The 17,546-nt window shown below is 36.0% G+C and overlaps 3 protein-coding genes across 4 annotated transcripts; 1 reads left to right on the forward strand and 2 right to left on the reverse strand.

Annotated features, from left to right (window-relative positions):
* The first annotated feature begins 1,154 nt into the window (after positions 1-1,154).
* On the forward strand, positions 1,155-7,175 carry LOC130729450 (metacaspase-1). Its single transcript, XM_057581224.1, has 5 exons — positions 1,155-1,632; positions 2,861-3,194; positions 5,836-5,956; positions 6,540-6,758; positions 6,969-7,175. Exons 1-5 carry the CDS (start codon positions 1,287-1,289, stop codon positions 7,026-7,028), a joined length of 1,080 nt encoding a protein of 359 aa, XP_057437207.1. The 5' UTR covers positions 1,155-1,286; the 3' UTR covers positions 7,029-7,175.
* A 3,106-nt stretch (positions 7,176-10,281) lies between these two features.
* On the reverse strand, positions 10,282-11,235 carry LOC130729451 (uncharacterized). The gene has a single exon (XM_057581225.1). The coding sequence runs from the start codon at positions 11,189-11,191 to the stop codon at positions 10,568-10,570; it is 624 nt and encodes a 207-aa protein (XP_057437208.1). The 5' UTR covers positions 11,192-11,235; the 3' UTR covers positions 10,282-10,567.
* An 869-nt stretch (positions 11,236-12,104) lies between these two features.
* LOC130729452 (uncharacterized) lies at positions 12,105-17,287 on the reverse strand. 2 transcript variants are annotated; one of them, XM_057581227.1, is made up of 8 exons: positions 17,130-17,287; positions 16,601-16,655; positions 15,372-15,477; positions 15,003-15,032; positions 14,725-14,826; positions 14,181-14,288; positions 13,047-13,101; positions 12,105-12,546 (listed from the first exon to the last, which is right to left on the reverse strand). In XM_057581227.1, the coding sequence occupies exons 3-8, from the start codon at positions 15,461-15,463 to the stop codon at positions 12,478-12,480; spliced, it is 456 nt and encodes a 151-aa protein (XP_057437210.1). In that variant the 5' UTR covers positions 15,464-15,477; positions 16,601-16,655; positions 17,130-17,287; the 3' UTR covers positions 12,105-12,477. The 2 variants fall into 2 exon arrangements, with proteins under 2 accessions (XP_057437210.1, XP_057437209.1); XM_057581226.1 differs by having other exon boundaries at positions 16,595-16,655.
* Positions 17,288-17,546: the final 259 nt, after the last annotated feature.

Genomic DNA, 17,546 nt, shown 5'->3' on the forward strand with positions numbered 1-17,546 from the left:
GCCTTGAAAATTATATGATGTAAATTTCATTAACTTGTAAGAAGAGTTTGCTATTAGTTAGATACCTGTCTTAGATGGTATAGATGAACAGTGAAGTTTTATGAATAATTATTTACTTGGTCAGAAGTTTGAAGAATGTTATTGATTGTTGGTAATTTTGAGTTGTCTTGAAGTAGATTTTCCTGTGATGATGTAAGTGTTGAGAGGCTACCAGCTGCCCTTCAGGAATGCACAGTATTAAAATTGTTGTCTTACTTCAGTTCTGTAAACGTTTTGCTAGCACATATCTTACGTAATGATTTGGTCTTCCTCAATTTACATGGGCTATTCTCTGTTTCCAGAAGCTGTAATTGGTTAAGGCTGACTAGGTGTTCATGCCATACTTGTCATGTGTATCCTAGGTTTGCTTTAATCCATCAGAATGTTTTGTTAGCTTGCTATGCTCATGACTCATGAGGGTTGATACATATCTCACGCTCACCCCAAAATACACCATCCCCACACCTAGTTATTTCCTACAATGCCTCTGTTTAATTTTGATTTTCATTTCGGTGACGATCAAAATTAAACATTTTTCTAATCCTGTGGACCAAAATGCATCTTTACTTTGATGAGGGAATAAAATTAAATATGGCAAAAATTTACCCGACCAAAAACATTTAACCATTTTTCATATTGTTATCCTCTCGGGTTGAACACATTGTTTGTGTGTAAATAATTGAAAAGGTTGAATGCAATGTAGAAGGTGAGAATGTAGAAGGTGAGAACTGAGAACCAAAAAAATTATCATCCCATATTCCCATCTCATTCCTCTAGTATTATTTTTCTCGCTTTTTTTTTGGTCAATTTTTTTCTCGCTTTATTTAACTATTTATTTTCTCAACCGCCGCCGATTTTTGTTTTCTACTCTATTATTTATTTCTCATTCATGATTCAACAACTCCATTTCTCCAAATATAAAAAATTGAAGATGTGACCCGTTAAACTCTTTAAAATTGCACCCAAAAATACACTATAAAAAACAAAAGAAACGGTCAAAATCACTAAAATAATAAATAATGTGGCCCACCACTCACCAAATCCACATATCACATCACATCCCTCAAAAAATAAAAAAATAAAACAAATAAAAAAAACGCGTATCAGTTCCTCCGTTTTCTTCATCAAAACTCTCCATACTTCTTTCTCCATATTCCTCCTCATACCCATTCCTCACTACACCTTCAACCCTCGCTGAAATCCCTATTCTACCCTCACCCTTCTCCCCAATTTACCAACCGGCAGCCATGTACAGCAACATGCTCGTCAACTGCTCCAACTGCCGAACGCCGCTGCAACTGCCTCCCGGCGCCGGATCCATCCGCTGCGCCCTCTGCCAGGCTGTCACTCCCGTCCCCGACCCACGCGCTCTCCCTCCCCAGCCGTACGCGGTTCCAGGTCCCTCGCCGAGCTTCCACGCGCCGCCCGGTCCTCCGCCGAGCTTCCACGGCCGCAAGAAGGCCGTGATCGTCGGCATCTCGTACAGGTACTCGCGCCATGAGCTCAAGGGATGCATCAACGACGCCAAGTGCATGAAATACCTTCTCATCAACAAGTTCAAATTTCCAGAACCTTCCATCATCATGCTCACCGGTACGCTTTCTGATCGGGTGGTTTTTCTGTTTCTTTCGCCGGAAAAGTAACCGCTGCAATTGATTGTGAATTTTCCTTAGATTGGATTGATTTGAATTTTCTGGTTAGTTTCCTTTGAATTGATTTATTGATTTTATTCGTTCTGCATGAGATGTGGGGTTTTACTGTTTTCCTTTGAATTTAGTCTGATTTACTCAAATTGGTTTTCATGTTTACCTATTGCCATTGCATCTGCATGACCTTTCTAGTTAGTTAGGGATTAGGGATAGTGTTGCTAATTGCGGATGGCGGTTCATGGCGGCCATATGGTGGGATATCGGCCATGGCGGAAAGCTAAAAACCCGCCATGCGGATATTTGATAACACGTTCCACTGCTTTATTGCGGCTGCCTGCTATGTCATGGTTTTTGAGGTCTCCATGATCACATTGCAACTGCATTTGTCTGCATTTTTCCATAACGTCAAGGATCATGACATAACTGCAACTACGACCACAACCGGGATATAAAACCTTGAGGGTTACTGTTGATTCTCTTACAGTTATATGGATGTAACTTAACTTCTGATAGTTACTTTTGTAGCTAATTTGAAAATACTACAAACTCAAAAGGACTACATGTTTTCAGTTTAATTGTTACATTGAAAATTATCTAAGGTACTTTTATTAATTTTCTGTTTTTATATTATTGTTTGCTTTGGCCTTTGAGTTCTTTTAGCATTCTGATTTCTAGATATTTATTCTAAAAAAATAGTAACTAGTTTATTGAATGCAATGACCCACCCCATTTGAATTTTCTGTTTTGGTTGACTGATAGTTTACACTCATTCCACATGCATGCTCTCCAAAGGGCCAGTAGATGATATATAACTAGTGTTATGAAATATCTGCATGGGGCCACCATAGCGGAATCTCATGGTGGGTTTTTGGCTCTCCGCCATAGTCCGCCATCTACCATTAACAACATTGTATTCAACATCAGTTTCTCTTCCTATGGTTTTTAAAGTAACAATTTGCCCCCTATGTTTTGCTCTGTTAACCCTTAAAGATTTTTCCTTCCATTTACAAGGAAAAACACATGTTAAAATTTAGAATTTTTTTAGTTTCCATCTCAACAGTGATTGTGCCTACTAATCTTTCATTTTATAATAAGAGTGATGCATTGTTGTTTTGTATCATGAGGATTCAATTGCAGTTTCTTTATCCACTTTTGAATTTGTCAAAATGCAGAAGAAGAAGATCCCCGTGGCCCAAAATTCCCATCCAAGCACAACATCCGGATGGCAATGTATTGGCTTGCACAAGGATGTCAACCTGGAGACTCCCTGGTTTTTCATTATTCTGGTCATGGGTCACAGCAAAGGAACTATAGTGGTGATGAAGCTGATGGATATGATGAAACAATTTGTCCTTTTGATTTTGAAACACAGGGTATGATTGTAGATGATGAGATCAATGCAGCGCTTGTAAGACCTCTTACTCATGGGGTTAGGCTGCATGCGCTAATTGATGCCTGCCATAGTGGCACTGTTCTAGATTTGCCATATCTTTGCAGAATGAACAGGTTACCTTCTAAAGATAGTCTTCTTATAGTTTCTAATTGCATGGTAACTAATACCACCTCCATTCCTGATCTTTTGTTGTTTTGGGTTTTTTGCCATTTTTTGAAAACTTTTGTTATTTTAGAAATCCAAGATTATTTATCTCATTTTTTCCATATATTCCCTCTTTAATATTTTCTCAACTACTATAATTAAATCTCTAACTTATGACCTCCTATCTTCACCTATCATAATTTTCTCCAACTACTCAACCAGTTACCATCATTCTCTCTTTTATATAACTCACTTATGAAATAAGTGTTTTTAGTAAAGTTATATATGAATTAAAGAGCTATTTAACTGTTTGCTTAACCTTAAACAAGAAAAGATCAGGAACGGAGGTAGTACGATTTTGGCTTTGTTGACATTAGCATAGTGATGTTCGATAAACAATTTGTTAAAGATGATAACTTTTTTATTTATCAATTCAGCTTTTGCATTTTGAAAGTTTAATATCAAGTTCATATATGTCATATTAATTCTCTAAGGTTTTGAAATTTTCATTATTTTGTTTCTCCAATGAAAAAAAAATTGGGAAGGAAAATGCTAGATGAGTGGAAGAGGAGTACTTTGATAACTACTTGCAAGAGTAAAGGAGAGATGACAAATTATACAAACTATTGAGAAATTAAGCTAATGAGCTGCATTCTAAATCTGTAGGAAAATGTGATTGTGATAAAAACCTTGGGAGAACCACACCACAAAAGCTAGCTGTTGTAGTTGGAGAGCCCAAGGCCTTATAAACCCCACATTAGAATCCCATACTTCCAATGTGGGACTCAAGTCCCATACCTTGCAATGAGGTCCTAACATCCCACCACGCTCTGCAGCCCCGGTGCCCACGCGAGCTGGCTGTGCACTAGCCCACGACTAGTCCCGGGCGAACACTGCAATGCCGGCGTCACCACCCGCGCCGCTCGTTTGCAGCTCAGAGACATGGTGGAAGGCTCTGATACCATTGATAAAAACCTTGGGAGAACCACACCACAAAAGCTAGCTGTTGTAGTTGGAGAGCCCAAGGCCTTATAAACCCCACATTTGAATCTCATACTTCCAATGTGGGACTCAAGTCCCATACCTTGCAATGGGGTCCTAACAGATTGAGAGTAGGAAAGAATATAATTTATATCCGAGAAGTATAATTTTATGGCAGGGAGGTCAACCGTGGATGTTATATTGCAGGGTTTGGTGGAAAGATACAAAATGAAATAAGAAGACCTACACCTGTCTTCCCTGATCTTGAACAATCTATGATGGGGCACCATGAGAAATAATTTGTTAGTAATTTTTTAAGCTTCTTAGCAAATGAAAGAAACTGGAATAAAATGTTGGAAAGTAGAGAGTGCAGAGAAAGAGACTAAAATATGTTCTCTGAAAGTCTCTGAATATGAATTCTTGACTCTGACTAACCGTGAGCTGGTTTTATGCACATATAGTCTGGCCTCAATTCAGTTATCTTAAACTGCCCCCCTAACTACCTTCTAATAGATAATTAATTCTGTTAGAACAGAACCATAATAGCTGAGCTGTCATCTGACATGGGGAAGCTCTAGAAAAGAAATAGGTTTAAATTGCACCGATTTGAGCAATAAAGAATATATATGATGATGGATAATAATTAAGATCTTATCTCATGGATGTTTAGCAAAAGATTTTTCTATAATAGGTTTGAACCAGATATTGTTTGACTCCATACATTTTCAGTTTGCACATCCCAAAGCAGTCCCTCAATGTATGGTTTTCTTGGATGATGCAATCCTAGTTGAGTTGAGTAATGAATGTAGGGGAGTATATTCTGAAGTTGTGAGAGAAGCTTTGGAATCGAAGCATTTTCTGTTAAGAATAAGATTAAGCATATGAAATATACAAGTTTAGCAAAGGTTAAACTATCAATGATTTGGAGGCTGGAGCTGAAAAGTGAGTATTAGAAATAATGGGGAAATTGATGGGGGATGTCGCATATATGATTTTGAGCTGGGGAATGAAATGCAGATATGCTTTAAGCAGTGTCATTAGTCATTACAGAAGGTCAATGACTATCAAACTCAAAATAATGGAAAATTCTACAATAAAACCAGAAATGCTGTGTGGTGTAGGGCAATGAAGAATCAGCCAGTGCAAAATGTATTTTGTGTGTGAGAGTGTAGAGGTGGATGACGGGATATACGAATTAAGATAAGAACAGGGAATTTTTATGCCAGTTGGAGTGTCATTTATTGATTAAAAAGATGACAAATACTCACCTAAGGTGGTTTAGTTATGTGTTTATGTGAGAAGACATATTGATAACATCTGAATCGTGTCTATTGAGCTATGTTGTTGAGTCCATGTGGTGGGATAAGGCTTATTTATTCTTTAATTTTCTTTATTTCTTATTTGCGTTACTTGCATTTGTTCATTCAAAACTGGAGTTTAAGATAGTAAGAGAGTTGGGATGAAGCAAACTAAGATGTACACTGCATTGTCTATTTTATTTTATTTTCCTCTGAATGTTTTAGAAATATAGTTTCTGTTTTTGTTTTAGAATTGAATATAAACAGTGGTGTCAAATATATGTAGTTCACTGATACGTTGCATTCATTGTTTCTATCTTTCCTGTAACAGTTCTGGACATTATGCATGGGAGGACCATCGCCCTAGGTCAGGTGTATGGAAGGGATCAAGTGGTGGAGAAGTTATCTGTTTTAGTGGATGTGACGATCATCAAACCTCTGCAGATACATCTGTAAGTTTCACGATATTCAAGTTGATTTCTGCCTTAAATTGGCATTTGGAAGAGTTTCTTTGAAGTTTATGTAGGTTTATCTGTTGACATAAGCACTTAAGTATATATGTAGTTAATTTTATAAGAATAACTTATGGCCTAGTTATAATCTCTTCTGAACTTATTTCAGTAAGTTTATCAAATAAGGCCCTGTTTGGAAGAGTTTATTTGAACTTATCTTATAGCATGAACACTTATGTACGTTTTTGGAAGAGCTCATGGTCTACCTATAAGCTATTTTGAGCTTATTTCCTCATAAGCTGTATAGATTTCTTATGATAAGAGCTTATGTTTACATATAATCTTTTTTCAGTTTATTTCAATAAACTTCTCAAATTAGCTCATGAATGCATAAACGTATATTGCCATAAGCACTTAATTAAGCTGATTACCCAAATGAACCTTAAGTTTGTAAACAAGCACTTATCAACAAAGTTCTCATGTGAACTAAGCTTTAACTTTTTTACCTAAACACGTCTTTAGACTGTTTCTATCTTGAGCTGAGACCTGTTGTCTGAGAGCATAATTACTTTCACATAAACAGGCACTGTCGAAGATTACATCGACTGGGGCCATGACGTTTTGCTTCATACAAGCCATAGAGCGCGGTCATGGAGCCACCTATGGTAGCATTCTTAATGCAATGCGCACTGCCATAAAAAATGTTGGCGGCAGTGGGGGTGGGGGTGGTGATGTGGTGACATCTCTTCTCTCCATGCTTTTGACCGGCGGTAGTGGTCTTTCTGTTGGTGGACTGAGACAGGTAAATATAGTTCCATTTGAAAGTTATCTGATGATATTACAAATCAAGTTTGAATTGTTTCCTTTCTATGACATCCTTCATGATCTGAACTCATTAGTTCTTGTAGACCACCTATATCAGTTCTTTAGAAGTTTGTGTCTACTGAGATCTTCTTATGGTTGACTGACTACTGCTATTGTTTTTTCTTGCCCTGTCCTTTTGTTTCGACAGGAACCGCAGCTAACAGCTTGTGAAATGTTCGATGTCTATAGCAAACCTTTCTCATTGTGATACTCTAACAAGTATACTGCAATTTCTTTTCCTTTTCAATTCCCCTGTATATTATTATAGTCATTCCGATGACAAATTAATGTACAATGATATAGAATTAGATGGTTTTATTATTATTCTTATTATTATTATTATTTTGGAAACCAACGAGGATGTGCCTGGTTAAATTTATGTCTATTGAGAATATGAAATGCTTTCAGTAACGAAATTTTTTCTGTGCTAGTGTAGTTGGTTATCAATGCTTAGTTAATCTGTTCTTTTTTAGAGAAAAGAAAACTCACCTGTCAAATTGTAAAACAAGACCCTATTAGAGTTATTATAGAAGAGTCCCTATTTGATCTATATCTCTGCACATATGAGAGTGTTGAACCAAGAGTTCTAGCTCTTAGACCAACTTTAAAACCATGAGAAAACACAAGAATCAGGTTGAATTGTGCTACTAAAACTTGTCTAAGGTTTTCCTAAAAACCCTTTGAAGAGAAAGCAAAAAAAAAAAGTTTTACGTAAAGGAGAGTAATGGTCAAACCAAGATGTTGGACAAATGCTTGGTCTACTTCCTTAGTTAGTTTACCACCACATAACATATAATAAAAAGAACAATAAGAAGAGACAGGGAAGAGAATATCAAAAGAAGTTTATCACGGTTCATATTTAACAACTTGGGCTACTTCCAGTCTCCTAACCACAGCTACAAATGTTCACTAATTTCACAAACTAAACAAGATGTGTCCACTTATTTAGGCTATATGCAAATATCTGGATATTCTTTTTACAACCTGCCCAAGCCTTACAAAAAGTACGATAAATGATTAGTATTAGGATTTACTCATCTCTCAAGTTTGACTCTTGAAGAGTTAATGAGTAAAACTTTGAGATGTCACTCGAGGAATGCTTTTACTTCAAAGATTCTTGCATTGTCAAAAACAGTGAAGCTCATACTGTGTGGCATGTTTCTTTCCTCTAAAGATGAGAAACGGAGTTGACAAAAAAAAAATCCTTGGGAATTTAAGCTTATTTCAAAACTAAACTAACATGATTTGGTTGGATATTTTCCCAAGATTTCTTTAAAAATTGTTATATGAGCCATGTCAACAAGGGAAACAGGTTAAGAGTTGATTTTAATCAAAGACATTGTTGTGACATTTATACCTATCAAGGGTTGTTTAATTTGTCCATTTCCTATTTTTATTTTCAAACAAAACAGAAAACAAAGGTTAAAACATATTCAGTTTATATTTAAAAAAAAAATTGAAAAAAATTCTTCAAATTTTTTTCTAAAATATTAAAAAAAAAAAAACACGATTGAAAACCAGTGAAATGAAAATGTGGTGATGGTGGGGGCGAACACGGTAGTGATAGTGGTACAAGGAGCTGAAGACTTATGAAAGGAAAATGGAGGAAGTAAGTAGAGTCAAGCACAACTCAAAAGCAGAACCATGAGTCCAACCAGGCCCTAAAAAATGAAGTCCCTACAGGTGGTCTTATCCAAAGTAAAATCTTGATGGGTGATGATCAGGTGGTCCAGCGTTTATTTAATAATAGCTCATTAATTCTAAAATAGTTAATTATTAATGAAATTTAAGATGATATAGTTAATTTATGGATATCCTATATTTATACGAGGAAAAAAATGAATTGTAGTATTATTTGCATGAGCAAGCTGTGGGGTCAAAAGCACACTGAGGCGTGAGGAACGAGTATGGATCAAAACAAGAATTTTTAATCAATCAAGGATTGAATTTGAACCATTTAATGGAACAAAGAATTAAAAACTAAACGTAGCAATGGAAATTACCAGTTTGCCTTTTGAAAAACGAATTTGGATCCTCTCCATCAAATAATATTGTCCAGCCCCTCCAGCAGGTACACGAACCGTTAGATGCATCTGATGGTTTAGAAAATTAACTACAATAAAACACTTAAAAACTAATTAGACATTTAATTATAGCCCTTTGATACATCTAATGGTGGAAAAAATAAGACCCAATTCACATTTCCTTCTCCCCGGTGTCGTGCTCCTATTTCTCCATAAATCCTCATCTCCGGTTTTCACTTTTGTTCTTGCGCGCTCATCAATGTCCAATCCAAGAGGGGAGAGCAATACTAACCAATCTGTATGCAAGTACCAATTTCAATTCAGTTGATACAATTTTCCAAAACTAACCAATTCCAATTGCATTCTTAAATTTATTGTTCTCTGTGTGTCAAAAAAGTGCAAAAAAGGGTAAAGTTGCAGGTAGTAAAGGGTGCGGTCGGGACACCGGCGGAGAGTCTCTGGCAGTGGAGGGCGTCGCGGTTGCTTCTTCTCGTCACCATGAATCGAATCCAGCAGCGGAGGGTGGGGAAGATCGGAACTGGGTGATAACGGTGGAGGATCTCTGGCAGCAAGAAGCGACGAGAGAGAACAAAGGCAAGATTTGGATTCGGAAGCAAACATATTTTCCTTTTATTTTTCCACCATTAGATGTATCAAAGGGTTGTAATTAAATGTCTAATTAATTTTTAATGGTCCATGTACCTGCTGAAGGGGCTGGACAATATTATTTGCTGAAAAACACAAACTATAACATAGCGTTGCGGCGTTGCCTCCTTGAAGCATCCTAGTACATAGCACAGAAATGTTTATTGGTTGTTAACAGCCATGAATTGTTTCTTAATGAAAGAAGCAAACTATAACTTCTAAGAATTTATCGACATTTCTGCGGCAGTACAGGAGAATGAGCTCAAGAACCGAATCGTTGTTGAAAACAAAATTAGTCGATATTCACAAGAGTGTTTTGTAAATACAAAGTCAAGAAACATGTCTAATGCTTCATGAGCACCTTTTGCAAGTCTTAAATTTCCAATCTCAAGGCCATATAGTGATAGTCCATTTTATCCATTCATTTATTTTAATATTGGTTAGAATTATTCAGGATGCAAATGAATGCTAAGACACATTGTAAGCACCATCAATTAGACTTCACAACATGCATCTATGGATATCACTAGGAAACATTATAGACTTAAATTGTTCTGACCTTTGTAATAAGCACTAATGGGCATGGAGGAACAATACTGTTCTTCATGTACATTCATTGTTGAGAAAATTAGTCAAATCAAAGCAAAAGCCATTTGGTAAGTGAATATGTTCTAGTTTTGTGCTGAGGGATACTTTTGTCTGCCATGTGCTTTAACTCAACTTTTTATTAGAAGAGTTGAGCCGGCAATAATCGAACTCCGGACCGTCAAGTCCTACAAACTAACTCTGATATCATATCAAACAAATATTTATCACAAAAGCTTGAGTAAGAGTCACATATACTATTTTACATAATTATTTCTAATACCAACATAAGCATAAGAACTTATAGTTCTGTATTAGTAATAGTAGTAGTAGTAGTGCATCATGATGACAATATTTAAACTACAAACCTATGCTCTACATCTCTAAAGCAGATGCAAACTTATTTACAATCATATATACACACACAGAAACCCTACATATCCATATATAACTATCAGCACGAGCATCATCGATCGATTCAGTAGCATCAAAATCAAAACATGTTCATGAAATCGCGAACCTTCTCGGACAACCAACCGTCATGGTGGTGATGACCGTGTGCGTGGTGACGGCGGTAGTGGTGAACATCGTGGCGATCCATCATCTCCATCTCCGGGAGCCTCTGCACAGCGCTGTGAGACCTCAGGAACGGTCGGCGATCGCCGTCGGTGAGCACGATCGCATCGTTACCGTAGTGGATCTCGCGGCGATCCATCATCTCCATCTCCGGGAGCCTCTGCGCTTTGCTGTGAGACCTCAGGAACGGTCGGCGAGCGCCGTCGGTGAGCACGATCCCGTCGTTGCCGTAGTGGATCTCACGGCGGTGGTGGCACGGGCGGCGAGGGTGGACGTGACGGCGACCGTCGATTGGGCGGAGACTGAGGATGGTCAACGGGACAGGGTCAACGGATTCGAGGGAGAGCGAAACGGTGTCGTGTTGTTCGGGTTTGATGTTTGTTATGCGTTCGGATGCGGAAACGAGATCGGAATTGGAGTCGGAGTTGGAATCGGAATCGGAATCGGAATCGGAATCGGGAAAGGGTTGTTGCAGATCGCGGGCGTGGGAGAAGGTGAAGAGGATGAGGAAGGCAGCGAAGGAAAGAGCGAGTTTGGCCATGGTTTCAAGTGTAGAAGGAGTGGAATTTGGTGTTGTGAGTTGAGACGAATGAGTTTATTATATAAATGGAAATGGTAAATGGACAAAGTAAGAAACATACAAACAATCACAACAATGTGTTCACACTTCAATTACACTTGTTTGTAATAAAGTTGTCTTAAATTTTTTTAAGGTATTTCACGATGAGTAGTCATGAGACTATCCTTTTCTGGGTTGAGTAAACATCTCTTAACAAATCATTCTCAATAATTAATGTGTTGTCTATAAATTAAACCCTAAATTGAATACACGACAAATTCATTGCTTTGGGAAAATGTGCTAACAACTTTCATCGTATCTTAAAGAAGAGACACGAGAAGAGAATTTTAGAGCAAATGAGATGGAAAAGAAAATGAAGGGTGAACAAATATCAATTCATGAGAAAGTAAAAGTAAGAGTCGAGGACAACAATAGAGGACGACTTGGGGCAGAGAAATTTCTTTGCGTGTATGCTAAGAGTGAAAGACACGTTTCTACCACTTGACTTTATTGCAATTAAAATTACAATCCAAAATATATAAAATTATCCAATTGCTATCATATTTTCTTAAAAAAATAGTTGATACAATATTTTCTTAAATTTTAATTAATACTTTGAAAAAATGTTACATATGACGGTATAGTAATATGAAACTTCTTCAAATTTAGTATGTAGTTATAAAATAAATTTTTTAATTAAGTTTTACGTGTTGACCATAATAATGCGACATGATAAAAATTATATATAATTGAAAGAATAAGATTCTCTTATATCCCTCATGTCGACATGTTGGGTAGAAGGAGATTAAAAAAAACAAAAGAAAAAGCAAGAAAAAATTGGATAATGTAGTGGGAATAATGAAATGAAATATGAAAATAAGGTGCAAAAATAATGAGGAATAAAAGCAGTGTAGAAAATTTGTTATTATAATCAAAATTAACATAGTTAAAATCATCTTAGAATATCTCATGAAGGCAACTGAGGCGTGAATAATGGTACTATGCCAAACACAGGAAACCAACAGGAATATAAATCACAGAACAACAATTTGGTATATCTACACGTACTTTTGAAATAAATTGTTGTATTAGAAAAACGGATGTTTACATCAGTTGGGTGTTCGCAAACACACTCTGGGGAATTGTGACTGCAGCGGTTAATGTATCAATATCAATCCCTGTTCAGTATCCCACATACTTGTATTTCTCCTGGGGAATTGTGACTGCAGCGGTTAATATATAGTATGTGCTCAGTAAGACAGTAACTATCAAAATATCCGCTCAGGTAAGGGTTTTTCAGCTGGAAGTTGAAGTAATTCCCGAATCCCTTCGCAAACCTGCATCAAGACAGTGAAAAGTTCTTGAAACTAAGTAAAATCATTATTATTTGGATAAAATAGATTACAACTTCTATAAAATATATTTCTGGGTTAGTTGTCAAACATTACCCAACTTAGACCTTGATACTTTCAGAAGTAGAGCGATCATTACGGGCCAGCACAACCACTAAGCTCTAGCCCATATTGGTCAAGGTAAAATCCCATAGGGCTTAAAAGCTTAGGGAAGTGTCTTAGGACCAGCCACTAAAATATAAATTTATTTCATCCCTTATATGGGTTGTCCCTGGCCCTAACCCACATAGCCTTATCAGCTTTTGGCACTTTGTGAGTGTTTTCCCCAACCCACCTAAGCTAGGGTTCATGAGCATTTTAACTAGGCTGCTCATATGGACTATTAAGTAATATCTATTTGACAAACAACATGTGTTGCATGAGAAGAATTGCATGAAGTAGCAAAGATTAGGAAGCCAGAGAGTTGAAGAAAACCGTGAACATACCAGCTTAATTTGGGCTTTAATTGATGCAATTAACTGAGTGTACTCCTCTATCTGCCTGCATGAAAGAAGCCATGCCTAAGTTTAAATATACAACAATATTTTCATCCAAAAGAAAACTAATTGAGTACTTTAAGTCAGAAAAAAAGAGAAGGATGGAGATAATCAGTCCCACAATGGTCATAAAAAATTTACCAACATGGAATTCGTATCTATGACAATATCAAGGCCATATGTAACTTTGTCTGATCAAGCCTATCAGTCTGGTAATCTAAGAATTGGATGATAAACTGGTGAACAGATCATGAACTGCAAGAACCAGTTCAGTTTTCTGCATAACTATTAACTGGTTCAATTTAATCCTCACAAAGAAAATATTCTGGAACTTACTCCACAGAATCAGATCGGAGCCCCAACACTAAATAAGCAAGTGTTAACCATTGTGCTATGTCTTTGCTGTTAACTTCATACATACCATTTTAACTTGCATATATTGTCATTTTACTTGAGATATATATATTAAATATTTAATGATACATTGTCTAAAATGCTTAAGACTATATATTCGTAATTTGTTAGTCAAGCCTTCAAAACTACCCTCTCTTCTTATGAGGACCTAGTGAGGTGCTATGACTAAATAACTCATAAGCCAGCCTAAAATTTCACCAACCTTTGCCACACTCATTCATCAATTATCAGCTTTTAGCCTACCCAGGTCAAAATCACAGGGAAGGGAAGAGAAGACAAATAAATAGGAAAGAAAAGAAATGGCGTTATCATATGTCATTCTCTTCTGTGATGCAAAATATTAGAATATGATTATTTACTACCTCCTGGTCAACAGAACAGCACCAAAGTATAACTGAAGGGAAAGAAAGCATGTGAGTGCAGTTTTAAAAGTTACAAGTAGATGGATAACCAAACTCATGGTGATTATTGATAGAGTACGTTTGACAAAAAAAAACATGACATCTTGGACTGCAATCTATTTAAAAGTCAATTTCAATGTCATTTGAATAATTGAAGCAAGTCATATTGTTGCATAAACTTCAAAACAGAAGACCTGGAAGGCCATAATAAACAGATTAATCTTTCAAGTTTAAAGTAGGCAAGAAATGTTAAATGAAAAGCTTATACCTGGCTATCTTTTCTTCCCTTTTTTCTATGTATTTCAAAGCTTCAGACCAAGAAAACTCCACATGGAATCCCAATCCTATATCCACAAATATGTGTTCTGTATTGGGCCTGTAAAGTTTTGATGAAGTAGATAAAATATGAAAGAGATGTATTATCACAGGACTAAAGGCCAAACAAAGATCTAATTATAAATATAAAAAAAAAGATCTATTATAAGTGCACAGATGAAAAGCACTAGCAGTTAATTTGTCGGAGGATCCAACAAATATACCAATTGTATCCTGGAGGAGGATGAGTGGAGTGTATAAATGTAAGTAGGGAGCCATATAGCACAAATCTTATTGTTTGATAATATGGTAATGACGGATGCTGAAAAGATTATATGTACAAAATGGTGGTGATTAATGACTATAACAGTGATCATATAACGAAGGAAAAACATGGTTCACACTTCACACATATTGGTGATAAACAGATAATAAACATTATCCAAATGTCCTTAAAAACAACCAAAAGAAATCAAGAAGAATGGTCAATTACTTACACTTCTGCCTGCAGGTATACCTCAGACCCAAGATTGACCAAAGTTCTTAGACTGGTTACACTATTCTTCTCTAGGTTTTCAATGTTTTTTCGCAAATCCGCACTGAGGGAACAAGTCAAGTGGATTCAGACATAACAATGGTCCTTTATTGAATGCAATATCGATCAAGTGGATTTTAAGTAACATACCATGCTTCTCACATGAATCAGATATATTTTAAAATGCATTCTTTGAAAAAAAAAAATATAAATCTATATGATTAAAGTGAAAAAGGATACAAAATTTTCTGTTGTTCAAAGACCTTGTCCCTGCAGTAAAGAGATTGGAAAAATAAGTGGACAAAGATTGTGAAACCTGATGTAATGAATAAAGCAAAACTTAAGAGTCATGTGAGCACATATGCAAACTACTGTAAATCCATTTTACAAAACATTCTAAATATGAGACTTCGGAAAGCCTCAAGTCTACATGTATAAATTGCACAGTAGAATGAATAATTGTAGCTTAATTACACAACAGCACAATACATTTTCAAATAGAAAGGACTTAGGGTAATGGTGGGAAAACAACATTCAATGTTGAGACATGCTTTTATAAACATGATTTGAAATAACCAAGAGTAAAAGCCACAGGAGTAAACAATTTACCGCTGAGCAATAGCATGAAGAAGATCAGGTTTCAAGCGCTTATCAACAAATTCTTCAAACTTTTGAACTTTTTCCTGGCTTAAGCTGTCCATTTAGAAAAAGAGTCCTAGTAAAAGAATATGCCAATAAGGAATCATCAGTTATACAGTACTTGTATTTGTCTATGTATATGATGAATCACAAAAATCATGTTCCAAATTGATTTGAGTTTCATTCTTTTCCTCTTTTTAGTGCTAATTATTCTGTTCCTTGGGGAGGGGAAATAATGAACTAGGTTCTTTTGAGCTGCTTGATAACATTATCCGAAAACTACTTAGTGACATACAATAAGAGTGGTAGACACCAGCTTAAGTCATGAAAGGAAAATATATTTAAACAAAAAAACAGAGTGAGGCAAGGGAATTACATGGGAGGATTGTAGAGGTGATCTCCTAAAAAACCAGGTTGCATTTATTCTATAATTAGGGGGAAAAGACCAAACTGGTGGAGAAAAAATTTCAATCAACACTCAGTCACGAAACTCATCCAAGAAAACAGCATCAACAAAGACATACTACAAAAGCAGCAACAAAGACGCACAACAACAGCAGCAACAAAAAATTTCAACTTGCACTCAGTCACATATTCAAAGCTGCAGAATTACTAAAAATTCTGCAACAAAGATCAATAAAAACACCAACAAAAACTAATAAACACTGCAAAAAATACTATTATAAATCTTCAGAAAGACCAATCCATATTGTAGAGAAAAATACCACATAGTGTGATAGTACTAATTAAGCTCAAGTCTCAAACTCCATAAGCAACATCATAAAGAGCTAAAAACTCTCAAGTACATAGAATTGAACAAAATATTTAGAAATGTTCTTAGCACCAGCTCCATTATGAGGAACAAGAAGTAATGGAAAATTAACTAAACAAGTAAAAAATTGAAAATCTGGTCTTTTATAGACCTGGCCTAATTCTACCAAATTTTACCTAAAATGTTAATTGTTAAACCTTATGGATTAAAATCATCACCTTTGCACTAACAATTCTATAGCAAATATAGGAGAACCAACCGACCACAAGATAATACAAATAAACAACTGCAATTCCCCCTTTCAACCAGTATCTTCACATAGCAAAACACAATAAAAGAAGCAAAGGCGCACACAATATACAGAGGGAGGAACCCAAAACTACCACTAGCTCATCACAGAAAGATAAGACAGAGAACATACCTGCACCTTGGAAGAGGAACTAGAACGAGAGGAGGATTAGGGTTTTGCGAAGGAAGATGAACTGAAACAAGAGGAAGATGAGGGATATCAGTGAAGCATGGCGATACTGCAACAATAGGGGTTTTGATTCCCTCCAAAAATTTAAACCAAACAGCTGTTTTTAAAAACCCCGCCCCTCCGTTCCGCTCCAATCAAACAATAGCTTATATTGAATTATTGATGAAAATAATGCATTGATCTATATTGATCTTTCTAAGACTAAGTGCATGTTCAGAAACCCTTCAAAAATTGGATGTGAAGCCAAAATTAATTATGATGAGAAGTTTAAGGATCCAAACAAGCACTGATTCATCTACTAACCCACTGATCACTCTAACCAGTGGTCCAACCAAATTAAAGTTAACATGTAAGTCCAACCCAATCAATTACAAATTATGCAATCAATTTCCCACATAACTCACAGTTCAAAGTATATAAAACTAGCATGATATGATTCAGCAAGCAAAAACACATAATCATGAAAAATAGTACTTACTAGATTGCCAAACAGTGAGCTTGACCCTTCTCCCCGTCAAAGATGCGATGGGTAGAGCAATTGAAGGGAGGCGGAGAGTCGCGGAAGGGGAGGAGCGAGGTGTAGTGTGGGTGGGGACTGTTTCAAAAAATTTCAAAGTGTTACTATTATTATTATTTCTCTAACCAAAATTATTTCAAAGGAATAAGCAAAATTATCAATCATGTTTTTTTTTAAATCAAAATTATCAATCATGTTAATCCCATTTTGATTTTTTATATACGATTAATGTTCTTTTTATTATTTTTTTTTTTTTATAAATGACCCTAGTTAATATTCTTGTTTTTAGTCCTAGATCACTAGATGTGAATTAGTAGATTTGGTCCCTCTTAAAAATATTTCATAATCATAGGTTTTACATTGACATGATAGATAAGC

This window comes from Lotus japonicus, chromosome 1 (genome assembly GCF_012489685.1).
Source record: "Lotus japonicus ecotype B-129 chromosome 1, LjGifu_v1.2".
Classification (NCBI taxonomy): Eukaryota; Viridiplantae; Streptophyta; class Magnoliopsida; order Fabales; family Fabaceae; genus Lotus; species Lotus japonicus.

Excerpts from the sequence above, each read along its gene's own strand:
- LOC130729450 (XM_057581224.1), top strand. The coding sequence starts at position 1,287 with ATGTACAGCAACATGCTCGTCAACTGCTCCAACTGCCGAACGCCGCTG. Across the intron at positions 5,957-6,539 it reads AAACCTCTGCAGATACATCT|GCACTGTCGAAGATTACATC; the intron begins GTAAGTTTCACG and ends TCACATAAACAG. Across the intron at positions 6,759-6,968 it reads CTGTTGGTGGACTGAGACAG|GAACCGCAGCTAACAGCTTG; the intron begins GTAAATATAGTT and ends TTGTTTCGACAG.
- LOC130729451 (XM_057581225.1), bottom strand. The coding sequence starts at position 11,191 with ATGGCCAAACTCGCTCTTTCCTTCGCTGCCTTCCTCATCCTCTTCACC.
- LOC130729452 (XM_057581227.1), bottom strand. The coding sequence starts at position 15,463 with ATGGACAGCTTAAGCCAGGAAAAAGTTCAAAAGTTTGAAGAATTTGTT. Across the intron at positions 14,827-15,002 it reads TTTGAACAACAGAAAATTTT|TGCGGATTTGCGAAAAAACA; the intron begins GTATCCTTTTTC and ends TTGTTCCCTCAG. Across the intron at positions 14,289-14,724 it reads GTATACCTGCAGGCAGAAGT|GCCCAATACAGAACACATAT; the intron begins GTAAGTAATTGA and ends AAAACTTTACAG.